The following is a 27,049-nucleotide window of genomic DNA, read 5'->3' as shown; positions in this document are numbered from 1 at the left end:
GCACTGGGTTTGGGAATCAGAAGACTTAGTTTAAAGAGCCAACTCTCCCATCAATGAGTTACTGATTTTCTCCATTTAAAAAATGGAGATGATGATACCCACTGTCTCCACCCTAAGAGCTCAAAGAAAAGAACTTTGTAAACCATAAAGTGCTGTAGAAACAAGATTTTTTATTATTATTATTATCATAATCTATTTCTACTAAACTGTTTTGTACTCCCTACAGGGCCTTGAACAGGCTAAACTCAATAAGTATAATGCCTTGGTTGGATAACAATAATAATACGATTACATATAATTAATGCATGCAAAGATAACAAAGAGATTTTTAAGAAGCAATAGGAAAAAGGACAAAGATCTGAAAAGTTTCTAAAGAGATCTGGGAGGAAAAGGGAAGGAGAACACTTCCATTAAGCAACACACAGAAGGTGGAATATGACTTTGCTGTTAACTTTGCCTCCTTTATAGAGAAGAGCGACTTTAAAAAAAAGTTGCAAAAGGCTCTCAGGCCCCTGCCTTGATGGCATCTTTTTTGCCCTCCCATCAGCAGCAGACTTGGGGCAGGGGAGTCAGAGAGGCAGGAATTCACTGGATATTTCAAAGAGAGGCAGAAGCGTGTCCTCTCCCCAGTAATTAGGACCCATCATGTAGTAGGACAAATCAGCAAACAATGAGAGAGCCTTCAGGGAGTCATGGTTTTAAGGGAGGCAACATGCCCCTGCATTGATTCAGCAGGGACAGGGGAATGCCCAGTGGACTGAATGGAATGCATTCAGCCTCTTCAGGCCTCAGGCTACTGCTGTGTTTTTCTATCATTCTCCTCCCCTGGCCTTCTATGAGTATCTGATTATTATTTACTGAAGTCTCAGGACTCTGCCCAAATTCCCCACTGGCAGCAAGTCTGCAGCCGTGGGGAGGTGCTTAGTATAGTCACATACTTGGAATCATAGCACCTGAGAGCTGCAAAGGACATAGACTGTGATTATAGCATGAACACTGTAATTGGAAGGGAGCTTAAAACATACACTGTGAAAACAGAGAAAATGAATGGCTAGAGATGGAAGAGTCTTAAGATATAGAAGGTTACAACACAGAATGCCGAATAGCAGAGCTAGAAAAGAACTCAGACATGATCAAGTCCTGGCCCTTCATTTCACTGATGAGGGAACTGAGAGCAAAAAGGGGGAAATGCCTTCCCCAAGCTCACTTAGTTAACTAGCTATAGCGCCAGGGACAGGGCCAAGTTCTCCTGACTCCTGTTAGGATTAAAATTTAGGGGAAACTGAGGCAGGTAGAAATTAGTTTCTCTCTGCAGGGAGTATTATATTTTTAGAGTTTTGTTAAAGGTTGAGAAATAAAGAATATACAAGTAAGAGAAGCACGTGCTAGGTGGGCCGAGAGGCCCATTTTAACCTCACCTACATCATGAAAGAGCCCTCTGCTTGCAAGCAGAAACAGGAAAGAGAGCCCCAGTAGCCTTTACAGCCAGGTTAAATATCCCATGTCCCTCTCGGCCCAGGTGAGGTTACAAGGCATTTTGGGAAGTGAGCAAGGACTTCTGGGAAATGGAGTCCCAGGTTCAAGTCTCCATTTTTACACTCCTGACTCTAAGGATTCTTCCCAGAATATCATTTTATCTCCATTTTTAGAGATGAAGAATAGCTAGACACAGCAGAAACAGAACTCAGTTAAGAATCCGGAGGGCTGTGTTATGTTAGACACCTTCTCTTTGCCTCTATGTCCTCACCTATTAATAGAAAGCCTATAGATACCCGACCTTAACCTATAGATATTAATTGATTGAGACAATTATTTTTTTTTAAATTCTCTTCCACTTCTGACATTTTATGATCTCTGGACATGTTGCATCATCCCTACTTTAGAGATACAATTTGAAAACCCAGAGCAGATAGGTGACCAGTTTTAAGTCACACAGCAAAAATATTAATGGGAAAAATATCTCCATTCTGAGTTTATGATGTGGGTAATGGCTATTAAATATGTATTTACTCTAATATAGAAATGATGGAGGCAAAACAGTATTATTCTGGTGTTTAAGCATAGGTTTAGACTTCAGAGAAATCCTGAACATCATAAGGATTTTGACAACGCTTTTTATAGGCAAAATTATGTCAGAGAGATAGAGAAATAATTCATTTACATATTGCAATCTTGTATATTCCTCTTGGGCCATAAAAGATAAAAAATAGAGCCATAAGTCGCATACTTCCTTCAATGTCATAAAAGTTTAATAAATTTTGTTGTTATTATTGAGTCATTTCAGTTGAGACTGACTCTTTATGATCCCATTTGGGGATTTCTTGGCAAAGATCCTGAAGTGGTTTGTCATTTTCTTCTCCAGGAAGGAACTAAGGCAAGCAAGATTAAGTGATTTGCCCAGAGTCAGAGTAGTCAGTATCTGAAGCTAGACTGGAATTCAGGAACACGAGTTTTCCTAACTCTGTAACACTTAGCTGAAAAAAACAAACAAACAAACAGTTCAACAGAATCATACTCTCATTTGCACCTCAAGGAAGCAAACTTTGTCAGACAAACTCTATGGGTAAAGTAAGGCAACTCTTGATTAAACTAAATTTAAAAGATTCAAATTGCTGATTTGAGGAAGATGAATTACATATCCTCAAGGAATCAGGGACAGTTGTGATTTGGTTGGAGGGTAGGAAAGATCTAGGATATAAGATAGATATTCTGTCCAATAGGGACCAATTTACTGTATGGCCTTTGCCTCATCATCCTCCTCTGTAAACAAACAAACAAACAAACAAACAAACAAACAAACCTCTCCTCTTTGACTAGATAATCTCCATGACTTTCCCCCTTTAGGATTTAATTATAAACTGAATTCTGACTCCAACTCAAACTCACACTGTCAATAGATTACATCATATGAAGGGAAAAGAATTAGAGGTGTTGAATTTCCCATCTAATGTATTTCTCAGCTCCTTGTTTCCATCTCAAGCTCTGCATTACTTACAGCTTTGTTTTGCTGCCTTCATTCTGTCACAGGGATTTACTGAAAGTCAATATTTACTTGCTGTAATTTACTGTGTACCTCACCCACCAAAGGAAGTATCTGTCCTGGACTTTATGCTGGGAATGGGAACATTAATACTGTAGGAATATGTGCCCCACGGGATAATTTCCCATGCTATGTTCCCATCTCAGCTGGAAGCCGGCAGAGGAATCAGATTTAGTTTTATATAAAAGTTGATTGAGAAGCTGCCTATATTACAAGTGAGAAGAGGTAGGCTAGTGGAGTAGGAATGAGATCTGTGTTCAAAAATCGCTGATCTACCACGTACTAGCTGTGTGTCTTTCAGTAAGTTTTTCACTTCTCTGTCTTTCAATCTCATCTCCAAAAAAAGGAATAATAACTCACATGGGTTTGTTGGGAGGACTAAATGCAGCGACATATAAAAATAATTTCTAAGTATTCCCTAAAATCATTGAAGCATTGATTAGCAACTGATAGAATGAAGGGCTCTGTCAGTGAGATGTGTCATCCCCATGGGTCTGTCATGGAGATTGAAATCTAGAGTGAGGGAATTCCTTCCTTATGTTGAGGCAATAGCTTCAGAAGGCACTGGCTTAAATGCAAAAAAAAAAAAAAAAGGCATTGGGGGCAGCTGGGTAGCTCAGTGGATTGAGAGCCTGGCCTAAAGATGAGAGGTCCTGGATTCAAATCTGGCCTCAGACACTTCCCAGCTGTGTGATCCTGGGCAAGTGGGGCACTTAACCCCCATTGCCTAGCACTTCCCACTCTTCTGCCTTTGAACCAATACACAATATTGATTCCAAGATGGAAGGTAATAAGGGTTAAAAAAAAAAGGCATCATGTGGTAAAGGAAAATATTATTGGCCCTGAAGTCATATGATCTGGTTCCAAATTCAAGCACTAATGTTCACTAACTTTGTGACCTTGGATGAGTCATATAGCCATCTTTGTCCTCAGTTTCCTCATCTGCAAAGTGAAAGCCTTGGACTGGAAGATGAATGAGTTTTCCCTCAAGCTCTAGATCTATGATATTATGTCACTTGGCAGGATTAACACAGATGTTTAGAGCTGAATGATACCTTAACATCATCAAGTCAAACCCTTTAATTTTATAGATGAGGAAACACAGACCTTAAAAATTCAAGTGAGTTGCCCAAGGCCACTAGAACAACCCATCATCAAGTATAAGTGCATTTGTTTATAAAAGCACCAAGCACAGAACAAGACCCAAAAGGCATAAAGATTCAGACGTGTCAAGGAAAGTCTTGTGCTAAGTATAATGAAAGAAGGGGTATCCAGGGTAGGTCAAGAGATGAACAAGAGGCAAGGGAAAAAAGGGAATGGGCAACCAGGAAGAGCTGAGCTTGGGAAGAGAGCAGGGAAACTTGAACTATAAAAGACAGCTTCACCAGCTGATAGAGCATAGATGAGAGGATCATAGATGTTAGAGCTACAAGGGACTCTAGGGATTATCTAAATCCCAATCCTTCCATTTACAAATTATAAGAAAAATGTCTTCCCCAAGATCACATAGCTAATAACAGTCTGAGACAGGATTTGAACCCAAGTTTTCTTGACTCTGTCTGGTGTCTCATCTTCTATTCCACACTGGAGCTCAAGTCATTTGCCTCTGAAGGATTGAAAAAAGCCATATAACTCAAAGAAATGTCATTCTACTGGATTATTTCAGGGCTCAACAGAATCATATATACAGCAGAAATTTAGTTGAAGTGTTCTATTTTGTACTGTGCTATTATAAGATGATGTAGTATAGTGAACAGAGATCCAAGATTAAAATGGTGAAAGCCTGGGTTCAAGTTTTGCCTTTTAAAAAAAAAAAACTGTCTGTGTGATGGCAAGCAAGCCATTTAAAAACTCTTAGTACTCCAGGCAGCTCTCTAGAGACTGCCAGTGGCAGACCAGCTGCCATTTGTTATCAGAGAAAGAAGTTCTCAGGATCCATCGCTCCTCTGACAAAATCTCAGGATAGGAACCACCCTTCTCCCTCCAATGGACAACACTGGTCCAAAAGGGAGAAGCTCTTCTACCCTGCTCCCAACTTTGCGAGCAGATGCTAAAGGCATTGGCTTGGCTTGCTTGGGGGAAGAGAGGCTGCGAGGAGGAGAATGATTAGACAAGACTCGTAGGTGGGGAGGCAGACAACTGTGATCAGACATCACATTACTCACCCACAACAGCATGTGGGTTGGAGACCGAGGCTATTAATGGTTCTCGGAAGCCCTGGGATAATCTGACCTTTTCAGATGCTGGTAACATGAACTCTTAGGGAGAATTTTTTTTTCAGTTTCTAGTGGAATTAACCAAACATAGTTCTAAGTCCATTTTTATCTACTTGCTGAATAGCATCATAGAATCAGAGGCTGCAGGGATTTCTAATTTATCTAGTCATGTAACAGAGGGTGAATTGAACAGAAAGAGAAAAAAATCAAGAAATGTGAGTTATAGTCAGTTTTGTCACTTATTAGTTAAGTGCCTAGTGGTGGATAATATACTGGGTTTGGTGTCAGAAAGACTTGAGTCAGGGCAGCTAGACACAAGGTGGCATAATGGATAGAGCACCAGACCTGGAGATGAAAAGGACTTGGGTTCATATCTGGCTTCAAATATTTCTTAGCTGTGTGACCCTGGGCAAGTCACAACCCCAATTGCTTAGCTCTTGCCACTCTTCATCTTATAATTGGTACTGAGACCATTTTAGAATTGATACTAAAACAGAAAGTAAGAGTATAAAATTTAAAAAGAGTCCTGTTTCCAAATCTTGACTCAAATATTTATTTCCCAAATTATCCTGCATGAGACACTTGGTGTATCTTGGCCTCAGTCTTCTCATCTGTAAAATGAGGGATTGGGACTCAATGGCCTCTAAAAGCTCCTTCTTGGTCTAAATTTATGATCTTATGCATGACTTCTTTGAACCTCAGTTTTCTATTCTGTAGGAGGGAATTAGATCATTTGAACTCCTTGGTCTTTTCCAGCTTTCATCCTCTGTCACCACTGCCACCCTTATCCAATCTGGATATCAAGATCTATCAGTTTTACCTTTGTAATATCTCACACACCTGCCCCCTTCTCCTTGCTAATAGCACCCTCATCCTAGTACAGGTGCTCATCTCCTGCTTGGACAATTGAAATAGCTTATCAGTTGGTCTACCTGCTATAGGCTGGTCCTCATGACAATTCTAGGAGGAAGGAACTGTTATGACCCCTATTTTACAGTTGAGGAAACTGAGGCAAACAGAGGTTAAATGGCTTGTCCAAGGACACACAACAAGTGAGTCTATGAAGTTGGATTTTGACTCAATTCTTCCCAATTCCAGGACCAGGTCTCTGTCCACTGTACCATCTAGCTATCTCTAGGCTTGGAGAGTGAGTCATCTGTGGGTCCCAGAGTTGGGACGTGGAATTCACAATGAGTACTGCAATCAACCCAGCATCAGTGCCTTGAAGAGCAATTATTAGGACTCAGAACAGCAGTATCTGAGATAACGTTGCATTTAAACATGAACTTGGTGGGACCAATGCCAAGTAGAAACTGCTAAATCAGAGTCCAGCCTCTCCAGAGATTAAAGTAGTTTTGGAGAAAATGTTTTCCTAAAGCACTAGGATTTACTTCTGGTCTTTCTATGTCTTAAAGTAAAGATATCTTTGCAAAAAGTAATTGATTATTGGTTAAATGGAAATGGGAAGCTGGCCCTTGGTGGCCAATAGTAGGAGGGAAGACCCTTAGAATGGGGACTGCACTGATGAGATTAGAGAAGAGATTTTGGCACCCCTGGATGATACCACTAGATACCTGAGGGGGAATGTTAGCAGCCTGACTCATGTAAAATGACCCAGAGCATGTCCACTACATGTGGGGATTCTTCTTTCATACAGCCACATGTCCACCTTGGACAAGAAAGAAGACCAGAAACTTCTTCCCTTCAAGCATTGTCTTCCACCACAAGCTATCAGAATGAGTCACACCAAGAGAGGTCCAACCAAGAGAGAAAGGTCAAGGATGATTAATACCTTCTGAAAGCACCCACACTTTGGGTTCTACAACTGCAGCCAATTTAAGTGGCTCCTGTGAAATGTGTATTTAGTGGTCTGGAGCCAGTTATCTATCCATGTTCCAAAGTATCTCCAAGGCATTTCCATTAAACAGCATCAGAACTCTTTCAAGAGCAGATTCTTTGTTCTCTTTTAGGAAATTCTAAGGGAATTTCAACAGAAGTATGATATACATGTGCATAAGGGCTAGGTCCATTAGCTGGGAACCTCTACACAAAATACAGGTGCTTAAGAAATGCTTTCTATTCACCCTGAAGCAGCTAAGTGGTATAGCAGTTATATAGTATAATATAATATAGTGGTATAGTAGTGATACAATAGGTCAGTGTATCTGAAATTAGGAAGACCCAAGTTCATCTTTGGCCTCAGAAACTTACTAGCTATGTAACCCTTGGCAAGTCATTTGATTGCTATCTTTCTCAGTTTCCTCATCAGTAAAATAAAAAAAAATAACAATCCTCCCCAGGGTTATTGTAAAGAAAAAATGAGGTGTTTGTAAGGCACTTTAGAAGCCTTAAAATACAATATAAATGCTTTCTATGATTATGGTTATTATTCTTCACACATTTGTTTCATTAAGTATTAGAAAGACATTCCCTGAAGGAGATAATCTATTTGTGAGAGTAAGACATAATTACAGATGATAGATACACAGAAAAAAAGTTTAATTAGATTTCTATAACTAGATTAATATTATCTATATAATGTAATTAATATAATAAGCATAACTAGATTGCTATGTGCTTAGCACTGGGGATCAAACACATACAGGACATTTCCTCAAGGAACTTATGTTTTAATAAGGGAATAAAACACATATGGAATGTACAGGGGGCAGGTATGCACTGGTGTCTTCCTATGCACACAAATATGTATGTGTGTGTATCTATATCTGTATCTATATGTTTCTTCTTGAATTTGAAGTAAAAGAGAATTCTATCCCTGGCTTGTAAGTGCCTCTGAGTTAGCACAGAGTTAGCATTTATAGACTACTCCTAAACAAAGAACTTTAGAGTTGGAAGGGATATCTGCAATAATCTAGACCAACCCTATCATTTCAGAGGGAAGGAAACTGAAAACCATGGAGGTAGTGGGACCTGCCTAGATTTACCCAGTAAGTTAATGGCAGAGCAGAATTAGGATGCAGACATTCACTGTGACATTTGGGTATAGCGCTTTCAGTGAGGAAATTCCCTCTATAATTTAACAACTTGGAAATTCGCCTGGAGCAGCAACAGGCAAAGTGACCTGTCCAGGATCACACAATCAGTAAGTGTCAGAGGTAGTACTTGAACTCATACCTTCCCCACTGTATGGACCATTTTCTTTTCCCTACCTATGCTGCCTCTCCTAGTAAGTCCTTAAAAAAAAGTTCCTCCATTGATTGGTTTATCCCCTATTTCCTCTATACAACTCGGAAGTAAGAAAAGAGTTGAGGAGGCATGGCTAGTTGTGAAGGGATGCTTGAACCCGCCTGTTCAGGACTGTCTTTCCTCTGGACCTGAAGGGAATGGAGCAGTTCCCTTGAAAGATGTGCAAAGTGAACCTCTCCAGAGCTGGAAACAGTCAATTTATGAAGCTATTTGGCCCTGACCCACTGTTTCAAAGCCTCGAGTGAGGGAATGTTCTTTCCCCAAGGAAGCTTTGGGGGGATCAAAGATGAAGTAAGTGTCTCATCTTTCAGCACAGGCAAAGTACAGAGTGTTCCTCAGTGAGATGCAATGTCAGGTCCATGGAAGGAGAGCTCAGTCAGAAAGGGAAAAAAAGAAAAGAAAGCTCCATTTTCAAAGTCAAGAGATCAGAGCAGGTTCCCATTGAGGATTTCAAGGGGAGATAAGAGTCATCATTGTCTTGGATCCAAAAGATTCTTCCCTGGTGTCCGCAGCACCAGTGAAGGCAAAGTGCCTGTTTATCCCCAATGGCGGTGGATGGGATATTCTGATGAAGCCAAAGTTCTGACTTGTAGTTTTGTCTGGTTCCTGCTGCCTGTGCTTTTTAGAAGTACACAAAGACAGGTGGCACGTACATGAAAGGAAACAGCTGATAGAAGCTTTCTGACATTTATAGATCTCTGTAAGGTTTTCAAAGTGCTTTACAGACTATAATCATTTGATCTCCAGAGACTCACAGCATCTCAGTATTTTAAAGGACCTTGGAGGGCATCTGGTCCAATCTGAATTTTAACAAGTAGTTCCCATCTACATCATCCTCAGCATGTGGTCATACAGCTTCACCTGCAGACTTCCAGGGATGGGGAACTCAAATAATGTCCATTCAACTTTGGGGTGGTTCTATTCATTATCGAGTCCATCCCTTAAATAAAACTAAATTGCCTTGTCTGGAACTTCATCTAAAGAAGCTAGTTCTGCTCTTGTGAACCAAACAAACCAAGTCCATTATTCTTGAATATAGCAGTCATTATATTATTTGGAAACAACAACTATATTCTACAGGTGGGTGATACACTGGGTTTGAGCATTGGACCTGGAGTCAGAAAGAACTGAGATTAAATCCAACCTCAGAAAATTTACTAGTTGTGTGATCACCCTAGGCAAGTAACTTAACCTCTGGGTGTTTAACTGTGAAATAATTATCACAATAACATCTACCTCCCAGAGTTGTGAGGGACAAATAAGATAATATGTGCAAAGCATAGTACATGTCACATAGTAGGCTGATAATAAATTTTTCCTTTCTTCTTCCCTCACCCTTCTTTCCTTTCCTCCCTCCTTCCTTCCCTTCTTCCTTACTACCTTCCTGTCTTTCTCTCTCCTTCCTTTCTTTCCCTCCCTCCCTTCCCTTCCTCTTTGCTTCCCTCATTCTTTCCTTTATTCCTACCTTCCTCCCTCCTTCCATCCTTCCCTCCCTTTTCCCTTTCCTTCCCTTCCTCCTTCCTTCCCTTTTCCTTCCTTCCTTCCTTCCTTCCTTCCTTCCTTCCTTCCTTCCTTCCTTCCTTCCTTCCTTCCTTCCTTCCTTCCTTCCTTCCTTCCTTCCTTCCTTCCTTCCTTCCTTCCTTCCTTCCTTCCTTCCTTCCTTCATCCCTCACTTACTCCTTCCTTCCTTCTTTGATGAGCATATCATCCTCACTGATATTATGAGTAAAATTTTGCTGAATAGCACAGCACCATGAAGAGATACATGAAGCAATCTGCTGAAGACCTCCCTTTAAGTTGAAATTGCTCTAATCCCTTGTTGGTAAATCTGTTGCATGTGTGCCAGAGAGGGCTTCTCCCTTCCCCCTTTCCACACTTGCCTGAGGACAATTCTTAAATCACCCAGTCCTCTACCAAGCAGTCCTCTGGGAATGCTTCCTCCCTCCCCCGTCTGGGGTAAGGCAGGGGGCTCATAAGCAACAGTTTGGGCACTCAATCTCTAAAAGGTTCACCATCACAGTTCTAATAAATCAATCAATAAATAAAAAAACATTTATTTAATATTTAATATTTTCCAAGCAGTGATGATGTAAATATAAAATTAAAGCTAGACCTTGACTTCAAGGAGCTTACACTCTAATGGGGGAAACAATCCATATAGGGGATTGGTTGCCAAGGAGAGATATTCTATTTACCACCAATTTATCAGTTTCATATCTACTCATCTCCATCTTATCCAGGATGATAACATAGAAGATACTGCAAATGCTTCCTTGAAATCTAGATATGTTATAATCTTATTTCTTTAGTCCTCATAAATTCCTTATAAATATTCTGTGAGGTGTCCATTTTTCAGAGAGTAAACTGAGGTTCAGGAGGGCAAATAGTCCTGTTTGAGTCCAGGAGGCTAATCATTGTCAGAGCTGAGATTAATCAAGTGTTTTGTATATTAGCATAGGGCCCTTTGTATTGCACTGTACTGGCTCTATACCCTCTTACAAGGTGGTTTATCTCTACCTTTCCAGTCTAATTGTAAATTATTATTTTCACATACTCTATATTTTGCCATACTAATCTATCTGTTCTTTTCCATACACACCATTCTGCCTCCTGATTCCAAGCCTCTGCAGAAATCATCTACCATGCCTAGAATGTATTCTCTTCAATTTTGCCTCACAGAATCTTCAAGGTCTGGGTCAGGAGTGCCACCTCTGGGAAGCTTATCCTGATTGATCCAGTTACTAGTACTATAAAAGCAGAAATGACTTAATGTCTACTTTACTTATATTCTGTATATAATTTTAATACATATATTTTCACCATCCACTTCATAATGTAAACTATTTGAAGGCAGGGATTACAATATTTTCCTTTGCCTTTTTTTCCTTTTACTATCCAGTACATTGTATAGTAACTAGAACAATGTTGACACTTAAAAGAGATTTTATAAATTGAATTCAAATGCCTCAGTAGTATCACTGATTTCAAAAGTTTCCATTGCTATAAAAGGTATGGGCTCTAATAGATGTCTAAGTTACCTTCAGGTCCTAGAATTCTGGGATTCTTGAATGCATTAATGATGAATTGCAAATAATGAACTAATTGATTTGTTATTAATAAACAACTGTGTCTAAATTAATTGAATCATCAAGAAATACTAAGTAGCTAACAACTCTAATTACCAAATAGCAATGTTAAATTAACCAACTAATCTAAACATCACAGAGAATGACAAAAACTAATTGATCTAGTATTTATTGATGAACTACAGCAATTACTAATAGCAAGATGCAGCATAATTTACATTGGAGTCAAGGGATGAATAGAGGGAATCTTCTTAACTTTTAGGAAGACTAGTAGCATACATTAGCATACATGATTATATTCTGGATGCTCCTTATAAACATTTGCCTTTCTAGAAGAAAATGGTGACAACTTGCATAGCTGTTGTGTGCCAACTGGGAGTGCACTCTCGCTTTGCACAGCAGCAGAGGGGTCTTGTTATGCCAGTAAGAATTTCCCCCTTGTCGTGGGGAGGAGGAGGAGGAGGAGGTTTGGAAGAAAGAGAGAGGGGAAGAGAGATGGAGAGACAGATACAGAAAAGGACTGCTCCACTGGCTTTAAAGTGATTAATCCTAGTGAACAAGCAGAAAATACTTTTTGTAAACATACAATAGATCACGTTTCAAAGGATTAGAATTCCCACTTAGCCTTTAAGATTCCCTCATATTCCTGTCTTCTTGGAGTTAGAGGCAAATTTGCCTTAATGCAAAGGATACACTACCTTTGGAATCAAATGATGTGGGTCCAAAACCTGACTCTACTATTTATATCCTATGTGATTTAAAAAAAAAAATTGTGACTTCAGTCCTGATGCTCTATCCACTATGTTACCCAGCTTCCCCTAAGTTGCATGATCTTTTAGAAAATACTTCTCCCTTCAGGATATTGGTTTCCTTACTTACAAAATGAACATAGAACCCAAGATTCTATGATTTATGGCAGACAATGTTTGAAATTAGTTCATATAAAATGATATGTGTACATTTTTAATGCTTTATTACTATTGTGAATTTTAGTATATCACAAAATATCAAGAATAATAATTAACATTTTTATAATTTGCTAAACATTTAGAAGTATTTTTCATTCACTATTCCTATGAGGTCATTTCTATAAGTACCATAAGTCCTACTATGCTCAATAATAAAATATATTCCAAATTTATGTGAGAAGCATGTTTCTTAAGATGTCCTGTAGCTTAGAAAGTTAGTAATCAAAGTGTTGTATTCTTAAGGGCTGGAAAAGTACTTACTTCCCAATTATCCTTTGAGAAAAATAGTGAAGGAATTGCTATTTTGATGTTATAGATGGGGAAACTGAAGTTCAGGGAGTTTAGAAACATGGAATCCCTAAAGATGGGGGATACTTTGGGAATCACCTAACTTAACCTATACCTGAGGCATGGATTTCCCAAGGGGATTAACAATCACCTGGAGAATAAATGTGTGAAGTAGGATAGACTCAGGTTCTCTGACTTCATGATCAAAGCTCTTTTTGCTATGCTATGTTGCCTGACTGTGCCTGCAAAAATGATTTGCCAGCCTTATTTTCCAGAATCCAAGAAATAAAGACTAAGGCTAAATCAGCTTGTTCTTCATCATTAACATCAAAATGTCACTGTAAGTGTGAATCGTAAAAAAAGAAAAGAAAATACAACTTGAATTATGAACAATTTGAAACCTCCAATTCCATCCAGCATTCAGAATCATAGGAGTGTGTGTAAAAAAATGGTCTGAAAATTGGGTGCATAATGCATCTATCACTGAAAAGGACATCTTAATGTAGCTAGGCTGTAAAGGCAAAATTTTAGAATATACTTACAGATTTTCCTTTTGGATAAGAACCCTTATACAAGCTGTACTTGAGAGGCTGATAAGCCATGCAGTACAGTGGTGAAATGAAGCATAGAATGCCAGATGGGTAGTAAGCAACAAATATGAGACCCAGAGAGCTTAGAATTGGGACAGCTCTCAAAATATCATCACATTCATTCTCCTGCTTTGAGCCTAGTAAGTTAGGATCCTTCTCTTGAAGATGAGGCAGTGTAGTCTCAGAGAGGGTGAGTCACTTGCTCTAGGTCATACAGGAAATGAATGACAAGACTAAGACTCAAAGGCAAATATCATAAATTCATTGATTCAGACTATTAGAGATGAAAAGAAATTTGGAGAACCAAAGTCCAAAAGCCTCATTTAACAGATGGGGAAACAAAGGCTCAAAAGGGAAAATGGATTGTCCAAAGCTACATAAAAAATGTTAAAATTAAGACTTGAATCCAAGTCTTTAGTCTCCAACTTCACAGCTCTTTCTATAATACTATATTATTTCCTGTGAAGCTTTTATTTTGTTATTTATGCTATCTTATTCATTCTTTACTTTTTTATTATTGTTTAATCATTTTAGTAACATGTGAGTCTACATGATCCCATTTATGGTTTTCTTGGCAAAGAGTACTGAAGTGATTTTGACATTTTCTTCTCCAACTCATTTTACAGATGTGGAAATGAGGCAAACAGTTCTAAGTGTCCAGGATCCTATAGCTAGTAAGCATCTGAGGTGGGATTTAAACTTACACCTTCCTGACCCCATGCCTGGCTTCCTACCCATTATATCACCTCATCACTTATTCATTACTTGATTCATTCATAATTCAACAACTTTACCATGTACCTAGTGTGGGTCTCACACCATATATGGAATACAAAGAGCTCTGTATATGGAATTCAAAGGTAAAAACAAAATTGTGCTCTCAAGAGATTTAAATTCTACTGAAGGGGAGGAATCATTAACATATATCAGCTAATTAATTTTTGTTATATATATATATGTATATATATGTATAAATTAATAAGTAATTGCTGGTGGAGGGAGCTATTAGTAGCTGGATCAGGCAGGTCTTGAATGTCTTCCATAGGTCTCTGTTAGGAGGTGGTAGCTGGGTTGGACTTTGAAAGGTCCAGAGATGCTTTAAGGCAAAGTCCAAATAGCACATAGAAATAGTAGATATCAAGATCAACTTTAGGGCTGCCTCTATCTTGCACAAATGTAATTCATTCAATTTATTTCATTATACTAAAACCATGTTACTCTCTGTTTTGCAATGAGACCAGGGTGGCTGTTGATTCTGGATAGAGGCTTCTTTATAAGCTAATATATAGAAATCAAAGTTAGATATTATCAACAATTCTGATGACTTGGGTCTGAAATTCATAAATAATACAATGCTGAAAGTTGGCAGAAATAAATGTCTGGGGTATGAGACAAGAAAAAAAATTTAAAAAGCTAAAACTGAATATCATAGTCCTCTAATTTTGGATATTGATAATCTGTGGGGAAAAGGGTATGGTTTTGAAAGTGTGATCAAAGCCATATTTCCATCACTTGGAGACATGGATTCATCCCTGACAAAATCTCTTTAGCGTTTTCTCTGTGGCTTGAACCTTATGATTCTTGCTGCAGTAATGGGGCTTTAATGCATTCCTTGATTACCTGAGATGGAGGCATCCACATGAGAAATGCCAAGGACCTATTCCTACTTCTAGCTGAAGACATTCTGTGTTCCCCTAACATGTGGGTGGGAGCAGTCACTTCCATTGAATGCCAGCCATAACAGGCTGTGTCTTCAAAATTACCAGACTTAGACAAGCTTTTTTTTCCAGGAACATTGGGGGTGGGGTAGGTTACAGGGAGAAGGGGAAGGTCCTGCCTACTGTGTGCTGAGCTTTGCATTAACTTTCCTCCCTCCCATTTTAGGTCCTGTGGTCTGAGACACAGCCTGAGAATTGTGGTCTGTTTTGTTTGCCCTTTTAGTTCTAGGTCCATGTGATGGACTAAGCCCTTAGAGTTGCAATCATGGTGACCTCAGAGGCAGGATTCCAGGCTGGAAGTTGCTGTCATCCCAGCAAGGAAGCCCTAAGAAGGCAAGGTATGAGGATGTGGATATTTTCCCCTTCCCACTCTCCCTTTCATATTGGACTTTGAACTTGGTGGGCTTCGCTATGTAAGAACTAAGTTAAGCTAGTAGCCAAATCCCTCTCTTCTCCCCGTAGGCTGTAATATTGGGGAAGGATGTTGTATATTTGTCCTTGTTATACCTTTGAAATAAACAATCTTTTGTAAAAACTACAAATCATCTGACTATTAAGTGATTAAAAGGAACTGGGATATGTGGTGTTCCAAAAATTAGGGGAATACTATTGGTGGGGCTCAAGTCAATTGGAGAAACTGGACACCCCCAAATCCATTAAGGGTATGGAAGAGTCCAGGGGAAGGGTTAAATGTAACACACACCTGACCTTTAGGTAGTTGAAGCCCAGGTAGACACTATAATACCAAAATTAATTTACAAGTCTCCCCTGGGGAAAAACACAAAGCACGGGGTACATACTTATAGACAAAAAAGGAAAGGCACTCAGAAACAATCAAATCTTGAAGCTACAATGCATTTCTGAAACAAAGTTGTACCTATCTCCTCTCTCCTTTATCTAACTCCATAAGGTTTTAAATAAGATATATCATGAGGAACTGGTGCCTTGAGCACCAGAAGTAGGCTCTTACTTCTCCCCTAAATCCATAGACAACTTCAGGTAAGGAGAGATGCTGCTGTACAAAGTTACCAACTTCCCACTTTCATGGATCAGCTGTCCTTTGTTCCTGTTATGCCCACAAACAAGTCAAAACCAGCATTGGGTAGACAACCACTCAGGCATGAAGAAATCATAAGAACCTAAATATTTAATGGTAGGGAAAGGTGGCTTATCAAGAACCAGGCAACAAGAATGGAACCAAAGTGGCAGGGAAGTAAAATATCTGTATACAGAAAATTACAAAGCTTGAAAGGACATTGGAGAGAATTGAACTCTATCACCATTAAGATCCATTCTAGTTTAATTTTTTTTAGTTCTTATTATCAAATAATTCTACATTCTCAAGTTATTGACATGAAATAAGAGCCTAAGAATTGATGTGACTTATCTCTGTAAAACATGGCCAAGCGGGAAAGCAAATCAAAATCTTCTAGTTCCTACTGCACTACACTGCTTCATTTCATGATAGACAAATGTCTGAAAAAATAACTATTCCTAGCTGTGTGACCCTGGGCAAGTCACTTGACCCCCATTGCCTAGCCCTTACCTCTGCCTTGGAACCAATATTCAGTATTGACTCCAAAATGGAAGGTAAGGGTTTAAAAAAACAATGATTATTCCTAATGGTGGCAGCCTTCTGCAACTGCAAACCTCACTGCACATTCTTTGGATATTTGCTGCCTTTAAAACCTCCAGCAGTTTACAGTACATCCCAGGACATGAGAATCTCTTTAGTGACATAAATAGCAAAGGGGACTGCTTGAGCCATAACTTGCATTTTGGCCCACAGAGTAAGTGACACAAAACATCCTTTAAATTCATTGAACTCAGTGAAAAGATGGTAAAGATGCCAAGATATCATAAGAAACTTGTGGATGAAATGAAAGGGAGCAGAGGTCCCCTTGAATTATGGTCATTGGAGAGAGAATTTCATTTTGCAGCTTCTTATTTAAACTAATCATTTTTGCCAAGTTGTGGTGTGTTCCATAAAATACCTTAAGTACTGAAAGTCCCCTGTCATTTTTTTCTCTGTAGGATAAAGCCCTGAGCACCCCATTCCCAAATGCAGCTACCAAGGTATTCAGAGTCCCTAGACCTGAGTTGCTTTGCCACCAAAGAGGTTCAGCTTCTCTCTCTCTCTCTCTCTCTCTCTCTCTCTCTCTCTCTCTCTCTCTCTCTCTCTCTGCACCTCTCTCTCTCTGTATCTGTCTCTATTTTGTTTTTCTCTGTCTCTGTCCATCTCGTTTCTCTCTGTCTCTGAATGTGTTTGTATCTGTCTCTGTCTGTCTCTGACTCTGTCTGTCTGTCTGTCTCTCTCTGTCTGTCTGTCTCTCTCTCTCTCTGCCTCTGTACCCCCCCCTCTCTCTCTCTATATATATATATATATATATATATGTCTCTATTTTGTTTTTCTCTGTCTCTGTCCATCTCTTGTTTCTCTCTGTCTCTGAATGTGTTTGTATCTGTCTCTGTCTGTCTCTGACTATGTCTGTCTGTCTCTCTCTGTCTCTATGTCTCTCTCTCTCTCTGCCTCTGCACCCCCCCCTCTCTCTCTCTCTCTCTCTCTCTATATATATATATATATATATATGTCTCTATTTTGTTTTTCTCTGTCTCTGTCCATCTCTTGTTTCTCTGTCTCTGAATGTCTTTGTAGCTGTCTCTTTTATATCTCTGTCTCTGTCTCTGTCTGTTCTGTCTGTCTGTCTATTCTCTCTGTCTGTCTGTCTGTATATATCTAAAGGCCAGTGCAATAGAAGAGCCTGTTTAAGACGTGCTGACCTAGAAGCCTATACCAGCTATGATTTCAAAAGCTGACCAAAGGCAGCCTCAAAATAAGGCCATTTGGCCCTCATAATGATCCCACTGTCATCTTACTGATCTGACCATCAAATGGATTTGCTACTTGTATAATCCTTCATTTTCCAAGAGTAATAACTAGCTATTTATTTCCTTTTTCCTTCTTCTTCAAGATTAAACCATTTTTTAAAGAATGAACTCAAATAAGGAAAAAGATAATAAGTTTCACTTACAGGAGGTCCTGGTAAACCATTGACTCCAGGTAGTCCAGCTTCACCTTTCTTTCCCTGGACACAGAAGAAGAAATAGGAATTATAAAACAGAAATGGAAAAGACCACCAATGTTCAAGACAGCCATTGGTATGAGAATATTCTCAAGGGAAGCCAAAATCATTAGACAAAGTACAACATAAACATAAGAGAAATAAGCCATATTCAGTGTACAACTGATAATCAGAAGGGAAACTGATTAGTTTTTACCTCTCTTTAAAACAATTAATTTTAACATTTCTTTTTTTAGAAACTTGGGTTACAAACTCCCTTCTCTTCATTCTATCAATCCTCTACTCGTTGTGAAAGCAAGAAATGTGATATCAATTATATATATGTAGTAATGAAAAACATATTTTTGTATTAGTCATTTTGATTATTTAGACATAAAGAGTAACACAATAAGCAAATAAAGGGAGCATGGAAAAGTTTATCTGTCAGATATATGGAGAAGGGAAGAATTTATGACCAAATAAGAGACAGAGAACATTATAGGATATACAATAGATAATTCTGATTATATTAAATTAAAAGATTTTGTACAAAGAAGAAAAGCAGAAAGCTGGGAAAAAATTTACAGTAAGTATCCCTGATAAAGGTCTTCTTTATCAAATATATAGAGAACTAAGTTGAATTTTTAAAAATATAAGTCATTCTCCAATGGAAAAATGGTTAAATAATATAAGGTCATTTTCAGATGAAATCAAAGTTATCTGTGGTCAAAAAGGGAGGCTAGAACTGTTTTTATAAAAATAGATCTTTTCCATTTTCTTTGATATTTTTGGGATACAAGACCTAAGAGTGATATTATTCACAGCTTTATAGTTCTTTTAGCATAGTTCAAACTGCTTTCCACAATGGTTGGATCAGTTCACAACCAACAATGCATTGAATTCCCATTTTTTTCCACATTCCCTCCAAGATTCATCATTTCCTTTTCTGTCATATTAGCTAATCTAATAGGTGTGAGGTAGTACCATAGAGATTTTTATAATTTGTGAAAACTTAGGATCATTCCTTTGGAGCTAAAACTTACATTGGAGGTCATCTAGTCCATCCCTTTCATTTTATACATAAGGAAATTGAGGTCTAGTGAAATTAAGTAGTTGAATCATGAAAGAAAATATAATTTGAATCCAGTTCTCTGACTGCCAATCATGACCTCATAGGATAATAGATTTAGCTCTGAAACAAATCTGAATGGCCAGTGAGGATAATCTCATCATTTTATAGATAAGGAAACAGGTACATAGAGAATTAGTAATTTGCCATGGATCAGAATGCTAGCAAGTATCTCAGGCAGATTTTGAAACCAGGACTTTTTGACTTAATGTCTAGTGAATCATTTATAAATGTATGATTTCATTGTTTTGCTGAGAATAGCTAAGTAATTCACTATTGATTATTATTTCATATTGCTGTCACTGTGTACAATGATCTCCTGATTACATATTTAACTTTCATTAGTTGATATAATTCTCAGATTTTTCTGAAACTATCCATATGCACTTAAGTGGAATTTCTCAAACTTTTTCTTCTGTATTTTAATGGTTACATACAGAAATACTGGTAACTTTTGTGGGATTATTTTATGTCCTGGAACTTTATTCAAATTGTTTTTAATCATTACAACTAGTTTCTTAGTTGATTCTTTAATCATACCATCATATCATCTATAAAGAGTGGCAGTTATTTTCCTCATTTTTTTTCTATTTCCTTCAATTTCCTTTTCTTGTCTTGTTGATAGCATTTCTAGCATGATATTAAATGATTGGGGTGAACATGGGTATCTTTGTTTCACTTCTAATATTTTTGGGAAGGCATCTAACTTATCCCCATTACAAATAATGTTTGCTAATGGTTTTAGATAGATACCAATTATCATTTTAAGGAAAAATCCATTTCTCCTCTATGTTTTCTAGTGTTTTGTTTTTATAATAGGAATGAGTATTATATTATTATATATCAAGAGGCTTTTCTGCATGTATTGAAATAATCATATGATTTTTATTCATTTTGTTACTGATATGATCAATTTTACTGATAGTTTTCCTAATATTGAAGCATCTCTCTATTCTTAATATAATCCCACCTGGAGATAGCATATGATCTTTGTGATATATCACTGTACTCTTCTTGCTAGTATTTATTTTTAAATGTTGCATCAATATTTATTATGGAAAATTTTCTATACTTTACTTTGTTTTTGCTCTTCTGAGCTAAGGATCAACAAAATATTTTTGTCATAAGGGGAATTTGATAGGATTCCTTCTTTGACAATTTTCTCAAATAGTTTATATAGTATTAAAATTAATTTTTCTTTAAATGTTTGGTAGAACATTTGGATGTGAATTCATCCAAACCTAGAGGACTTTTTCTTAGAAAGATAATTGATGATTTGTTCAATTTATTTTTCTAAGATAGGGTCATTTAAATATTTTCTTTTCTCTTCTGTTAATCTGGAAATTTATACTTTTTAAAATATTCAACAATTTCACTTAGATTACCAGATTTATTGAGCTAAATAATTCCTAATAATTGCTTTAATTCCATCTTCATTAGTCTTTTTTCCATTTTTGGTACTAATAATTTTCTTCATTTAAAAAATTAATGAATGGTTTATCCATTTAATTGTCAACCCCCCCCCATAAAACCAGCTCCTAATTCTGTAACTTCAATGGTTTTCTTTCAATTTTATTAATTTCTCCTTTGAATTTGGGAGTTCCATTTTTGTGTTTAATTGGAGACTTTAAATTTGTACTTTTCCTTTTTTTTCAATTGAATACTGAATTCATTGATCTGAGATAACTTCTGCCCATGTCACAGAACTCTCCTGCCAACCTCCTAATTTGTCTTGAGAACAAAAATTCTCTCACTCTGATGTTTTGTTTTCTCTGCCATTTGTGAACTTTAGATTACTCTACCCTACTTAATCTAACAAAAACAGGAATGTCTACACCCATACTTAAGGATTAAATATTTAGGAGGATGGCCTATGCCAGACATGTGCTAGCAAATGACAAATCAGAAACAACTGACAGATCCCAGGGCTGTCCTAAGTCAAGCTTAAGCTACCATTAGTACATGTGAGACACAGGAATGTGATGTAAAAACCATCTATATATTTTTGCATCACTTCCTCTCTCTGGTCTCTTTTTGTGGAAAGGTGGCTCTGGTGGCAGCTTGCTGAGCATTTCGGCATCTTGGCACGGTGGAAGCTATTGTCCAGGTTTAGCAGTTAGTTTTCCTTGATACTATACTGGGAGAAGCTTAGTAGCCTAGTTCAGGTGAGGCATCTTCACTGATCTCTCTAGAGGTTTAGGCTGATTCTTTCTCCTTTACCTTCCAAACACTTAGACCTCATGCTGGAGGTCTTTGAACTCCCCCTAGCACAGGCCAGGTGGGAGAAATCCTATGCCCTCTTTCACTCTCTTCTCCTTAATCCCTTCCCTCTATATTAATTAAAATCACCATAAATTTTCAGACTGACATGGGTATTTTATTGGGGATTTTCTCTGGCAACCAAATTAATTTAGATTAGGTCACAAAGCTAAAATTATCCTTACACATTCCAGGATTTGTTTTGAGCCATTTTAAAGTTGCTTAGAGGAGAATGTTGGGAATATCCAATAGAGTTGCTGTGTTTGATCAATCATATTGGCTCTGCCTCTCTAAAGAGGTTATTTATAAAAACCATAGAGACAAAAGAGGCTTTGGTGGAAAATTTGTAGATATTATATATTTTATTAGTAAGAAAGAATGGAAGAATAGGAATATGAAAAGAAGTAAGGAAAAATTAGCTAAAACATGTTTTTATGTAACCTTTATACTTTGTACCTTAGATATGTGTGCTAGGATTAGATGCCCCTATGCTTTTTTTTTTTTTTTAGATTTTTGAAGAAGTAGCTTTGGGATAATTTGCACAGCATGCACCATCTGCACCAGAGGAATGTGCGTGATGGAAAGATAAATAAAAAAGAACCTGAAATACCTTTTTGAAAAAAAAATTAGTAGAATAAAGATAGCATGTACGAGAGACAAAATGTCCAGGAAGAGAGGAATTAAATGGCTATATACTCAGTAGGAGCCAAACAGGAATAGAAAATAGAGATTAATTATGTGGAACAGTCCAATAAAGAAAGCATCCCTACAGCTACAGAAGAGACCCTTTATGTAAAGTGTGGGGCTGTGGAACCAGTGTATAAAATAGGAGTAAATGCAGAGGTATATCATGCATCAAGGTCAGGAAAAAGAGGTACAACTAATTTTCTAGTAAAGTCATTTAAAGGCAAAGTTCTTAAGAGGAGTTAACAAGTATTTTGGAAACAGATGAGATAGAATGTCTAAAGAACAACATCACAGAGATTCATTGAAGGGCAATGGAAAGAAGTGCTCTATTGGAAATGATGATGATGATGCTGATGATAGTGGTGAGGATGATGATGATGATGATAATGTTAGCAATCTCACTTGAATCCTACAACAAACATGAAAGGTAGGTGCAATTATCATCCCCATTTTACAGATGACAATTTGGAGGGTACAACTTTGGTTGAATAAATTAAACTTGAAGGACATCAAGTAATTTGTCCACATTTGCATGATTGGCAAGCTCATAAGTTAAGATTTATACTCTTTATCTTCCTGCCTTTAAATCCAACATTCTATCTAGACTTTTTATTGTGATAAAACAATGTATACACAGATAAATAAATAGAAATGTATATAAAGCAAATACAAAGGAATTTTCAGGGAGGAAAACTCTTAGAATTAGAATTAGGAATGGCCTTATACCATATTTAAGAGGTTTTCCCATAATAAAACAATGATGGAAGGAAGAATGCAACAGATGGGATGGGTAAACAGAATGAAAAATCTTTTTTCACCAGTAACAGATAGACTCCATGGTGAGGACTAAAATTAATTCTAAGCTTCTGGAGGAGAAATAACACAATTCTCTTCTAGTTCTAGGATGAAGAATTAGACCAAGCAAGTAAGGTATGGATTGTATTGGCTTCTGAGTCAAGTAGATATGTTCAAATCCTGCCACTAACACAAACTGGCTTCGTGATCCTTTGTCAAGTCACTAAATTGCTCAGTGTCCTTCTGAAACTCATTAATAATAGAATTTGGAGGATGGACCTAACTGGATGGTTATTATGAATAGAAATATAGAACTGTATTTAAAAATATTACAAATGAGGAATATTTCAAGAGAAGCAATGTAAAAGCTATCAAGAAATGTGCCTTAGTGGAGGCACTGTATACAACAACAACTCAGTGGAGACCCTGCAGACACCAATATATACATGTAAAGTCAAGAGAACAAGAGGAAATGTTCATAGCATTTTGATTGAACTCTATTTGACAATTTTTATTGAAAGATATTGTTGAGACTATAACAGGACAAGAAAACAGGGATGAATCAGAGGATCTTGGGAAGAGTAAGAAAAAGAAAAGAGTAATGAACAAAAGAGGTAGCTTTATGTAGTGATCCATTTTCTACCAAGATGCCAGAATGAATTTTCTAAATTATAGGCATGGCCCATGACCATGACATCTATACTACCCCATGGACTTTGATACCTCCCTATCACCTTGGGGATCAAGGAAAACTTGTTTGATATTTAGAGTCATTCATAATTTGTTCCTACCTTACCTTTCCAGCCTTATTGTATATTGTTCTCATCCATACACTCCTTAGTTTAGCCAAACTGTCCTTCTTCCTGTTCCTCAAGATTATATTACATTTCCCAAATCTGTGTCTAAAATTCACTATCCCCTATCCCTAGAATGTACACCCTCTTCCTCTTTCTCTCCTGCAGAACCTGATTTCCTTAAAGATAGAAGATATTCCTAAATGTGACCAGGAACCAGATTAAAATACAATTGGGAAATGTTTGACAAATTAAAATACAATAGAACATAGAAAATGCTAATATTTGGTTTTCAAAGTCAAATATGATACCAAGAGAATCTTTAGGTACACTTTAGTAGCCCTTTTTTATTTGAGTTTGACATTAGTGCTTTAAGATATAATTCAAAGCTGACTTTTCAAGAAGGCTTTTCCTAGTCATCCAGTAACTAATACCTTTCCCATTCTCGGTTTGTGTTGTATCTGTTTTGAATGAGTTTTCTATGTAACTGGTTATTGTTTAGTCATACCAATAGTTTAGCTCAGTGTTTAACAAGTGGCTTCTAATTCAGGCCTTCATTATTTCTTTTGAAATGTGTTTGAATCCTATCAATCGAGTTTACCTTTCTGGGTCTCAGTTTCCTCATTTGCCCTATTTATTTTATAGGACTAAAGGGTTCAAAGTGTTTCCTAAACTATGAAGTACTATATATAAGCTTTTAATATTAGTTAGGCTGTATATATATATATATATATATATATATATATATATATATACACACACACACACATATTAATACATACATATATGCAAGCACACACATATATACATACACAATTATATGCTAAGAAACCAAATTACTAGGATTCTTATAAAATGATTAAAGATATGGAAATTGTGGTATAGGAAATGAAATGAAAATCTGGCCATATGCCAAGTGATCCAAAGACAATTGAGAAAGAGAAGGCACCTCTGACTGCCTCAGAAATTGCATCTTTGAGCAGTGTCCAACAAACCATGACATGCTTCATAAAATGGCAGTGTCAGCTTACACATAGACCCATAAAAGAATATGGGATTCTTGACACTATCCTTATGATTTAACAGGTTTTTATTGATTCCTCTTGGGTGAGAGTATGCAATTGCTTTAAAAGGATAACAGGAGGACTATTACTCTAGCTATAACCCACATATACAATCAAGGAAATTTTGGTTGAATTGGAAGGAGGAATATGCTTTTTTATTTCTTCAGAAGTGATTCAGTGGAGTTGGGGGCAGAGTCAAGATGGCAGAGAAGGTACAGGGACTCATCTCATTTCTACCAAATTACTCTCCCCAAAATTATGATATAATATCTCAAAATGAATTATGGAGCTCCAAGAAAGATCCACAAAAAAGACAAAGTGAGGTAATTTTTCAGCTCAAAACAACTTAGAAGGCTGGCAAAAAATAAAAAAAAAGAAATAAAAAAAGAAGGCTGGCAGGAGGAATCTAGTTCATAGGGGTGGAGGTGGAGCCTAAAGTTTCAGGGCAGACCCCACCAAGGTAATTGGCCTTGGGCCTAGCTGAAGCAGAAAGAAAGGCTTTAAGAATTCTCAGCCACAAATGGGAAGAAGTCTGATAACTGCTCAGAAGATTACAGGGGACCCTTTGCTAACTCTGGTTGCAAGACTCTTATCCTATTGACCATATACAGAACCAGGTCACAGTCCTGGGGTATAGTCACAGGGTGAGGAGGAGCACCAGTATATAACCAGTATATATATTTAAGACCCAGGGGAGTAGAGGAACCTAGTCATAGTTCTAAGGCATAAAAGAAAGTTTGGGATTACTAACAGATCAAATCACATACCAGGAGAAGATCAAATCTACCACTCTTTATATCCTAACACCTTGGAAAAATTGAAAGCAGATAAATTCCAAGTGCTCTAAAGGTAGCTTCAAAAAGACCTAAAGCTTGGAATAGTGCTACCTTCTCTACAGTTACAGAGGCCAACAAAAAGAAAAACATAGGAAAATGAACAAAAAACAATTAAAAACAATTCAACAACAAAAGTTATTTTGATGACATTGTAGACTCAAACTCAGAAAATAACAAAGTCAATACTACTGCATCCAAAGGCTCCAAGAAAAATACAAATTACTCTCAAGCCTATAAAGAATTATTAGAGGATCTAAAATATTTTTAAAATAAAATAAGAGAGGTAGAAGAAAAATTGGGAAGTGAAATTAGAATGATATGAGAAAATCATGAAAAAAGTCAATGGCTTGGTAAAGGAGGTATAAATATGGTGAAAAAATTAATATTTAAAAAATAGTTAAATTCTTAAAGGGGGCATAAAAAATCAAAAGAAGAGAATTTCTTTAAAAAAGAAGAGTTGTTCAATTTGAAAAGGAGGTACCAAAACTCACTCAAGAAAATCATATCTTAAATATTACATTTGGGCAACTAGAAGGTAATGACTCCTTGAGACATCAAGAAACAATAAAAAAGTTAAAAAATGAATGAGAAAATGGAAGAAAAAGTGAAATATCTCATGGGAAAAACAAATGACCTAGAAAATAAACCCAGGAGAGTTAATATATGAATTATTGGACTAGTGGAAAGCCATGATAAAAAAGAGCTTGGATATCATCTTTTAAGGAATTATCAAGGAAAAATGTCCTATTATTCTAGAACCAGAGGATAAAATAGAAATTGGAAGAATCCACTGATTATGTCCTGAAAGAGATCTCAAAAGGATAACTCCAAGGAATATTATAGCCAAATTCTGAAACTCCCAGGGTCAAGGAGAAAATATTACAAGCAGCCAAAAAGAAACAATTCTAATATTGTAGTGCCACAGTCAGGATAACACAAGGCTTATTAGCTTCAACATTAAAGGATTGAAGAGCTTGAAATATGATATTCCAGAGGGAAAAGGAACTACAATTTAACCAAGAATCACTTGCCCATCAAAACTGAGCATAATCCTTCAGAGGAAAAAATGGGTATTCAATGAAATAGAGGACTTTTAAACATCTCTGATGAAAAAAACAGAGATGAATGTACAATTTGATTCTCAAATACAAGATTCAAGAGAACCACAAAAAGGTAAATAGGAAAGAGAAATCAAAAGACATTCAATAAGTTAAAACAGTGTACATCTATGCATGGGGAGATATGTCTTATATTGCCAAAGAACTCATTATTAGGACAGTTAGGGTGAGCATACATAAGCAGAGGGAGGG

The 27,049-nt window shown here is 37.1% G+C and overlaps 1 protein-coding gene across 1 annotated transcript in view; it reads right to left on the bottom strand.

Moving 5' to 3' along the window:
- COL22A1 (collagen type XXII alpha 1 chain) overlaps positions 1-27,049 on the bottom strand; it is a 564,322-nt gene that overhangs the window by 184,952 nt on the left and 352,321 nt on the right. Inside the window, exon 24 of the mRNA XM_056823025.1 lies at positions 18,146-18,199. Coding sequence (XP_056679003.1) covers positions 18,146-18,199 — 54 coding nt within the window. The remainder of the gene's footprint in view (positions 1-18,145; positions 18,200-27,049) is intronic.

Source organism: Monodelphis domestica, chromosome 3 (assembly GCF_027887165.1).
Source record: "Monodelphis domestica isolate mMonDom1 chromosome 3, mMonDom1.pri, whole genome shotgun sequence".
Lineage (NCBI taxonomy): Eukaryota > Metazoa > Chordata > Mammalia > Didelphimorphia > Didelphidae > Monodelphis > Monodelphis domestica.
The sequence above is the reverse complement of the archived record's forward strand: the minus strand, read 5'-3'. Positions and strand labels throughout refer to the sequence as shown.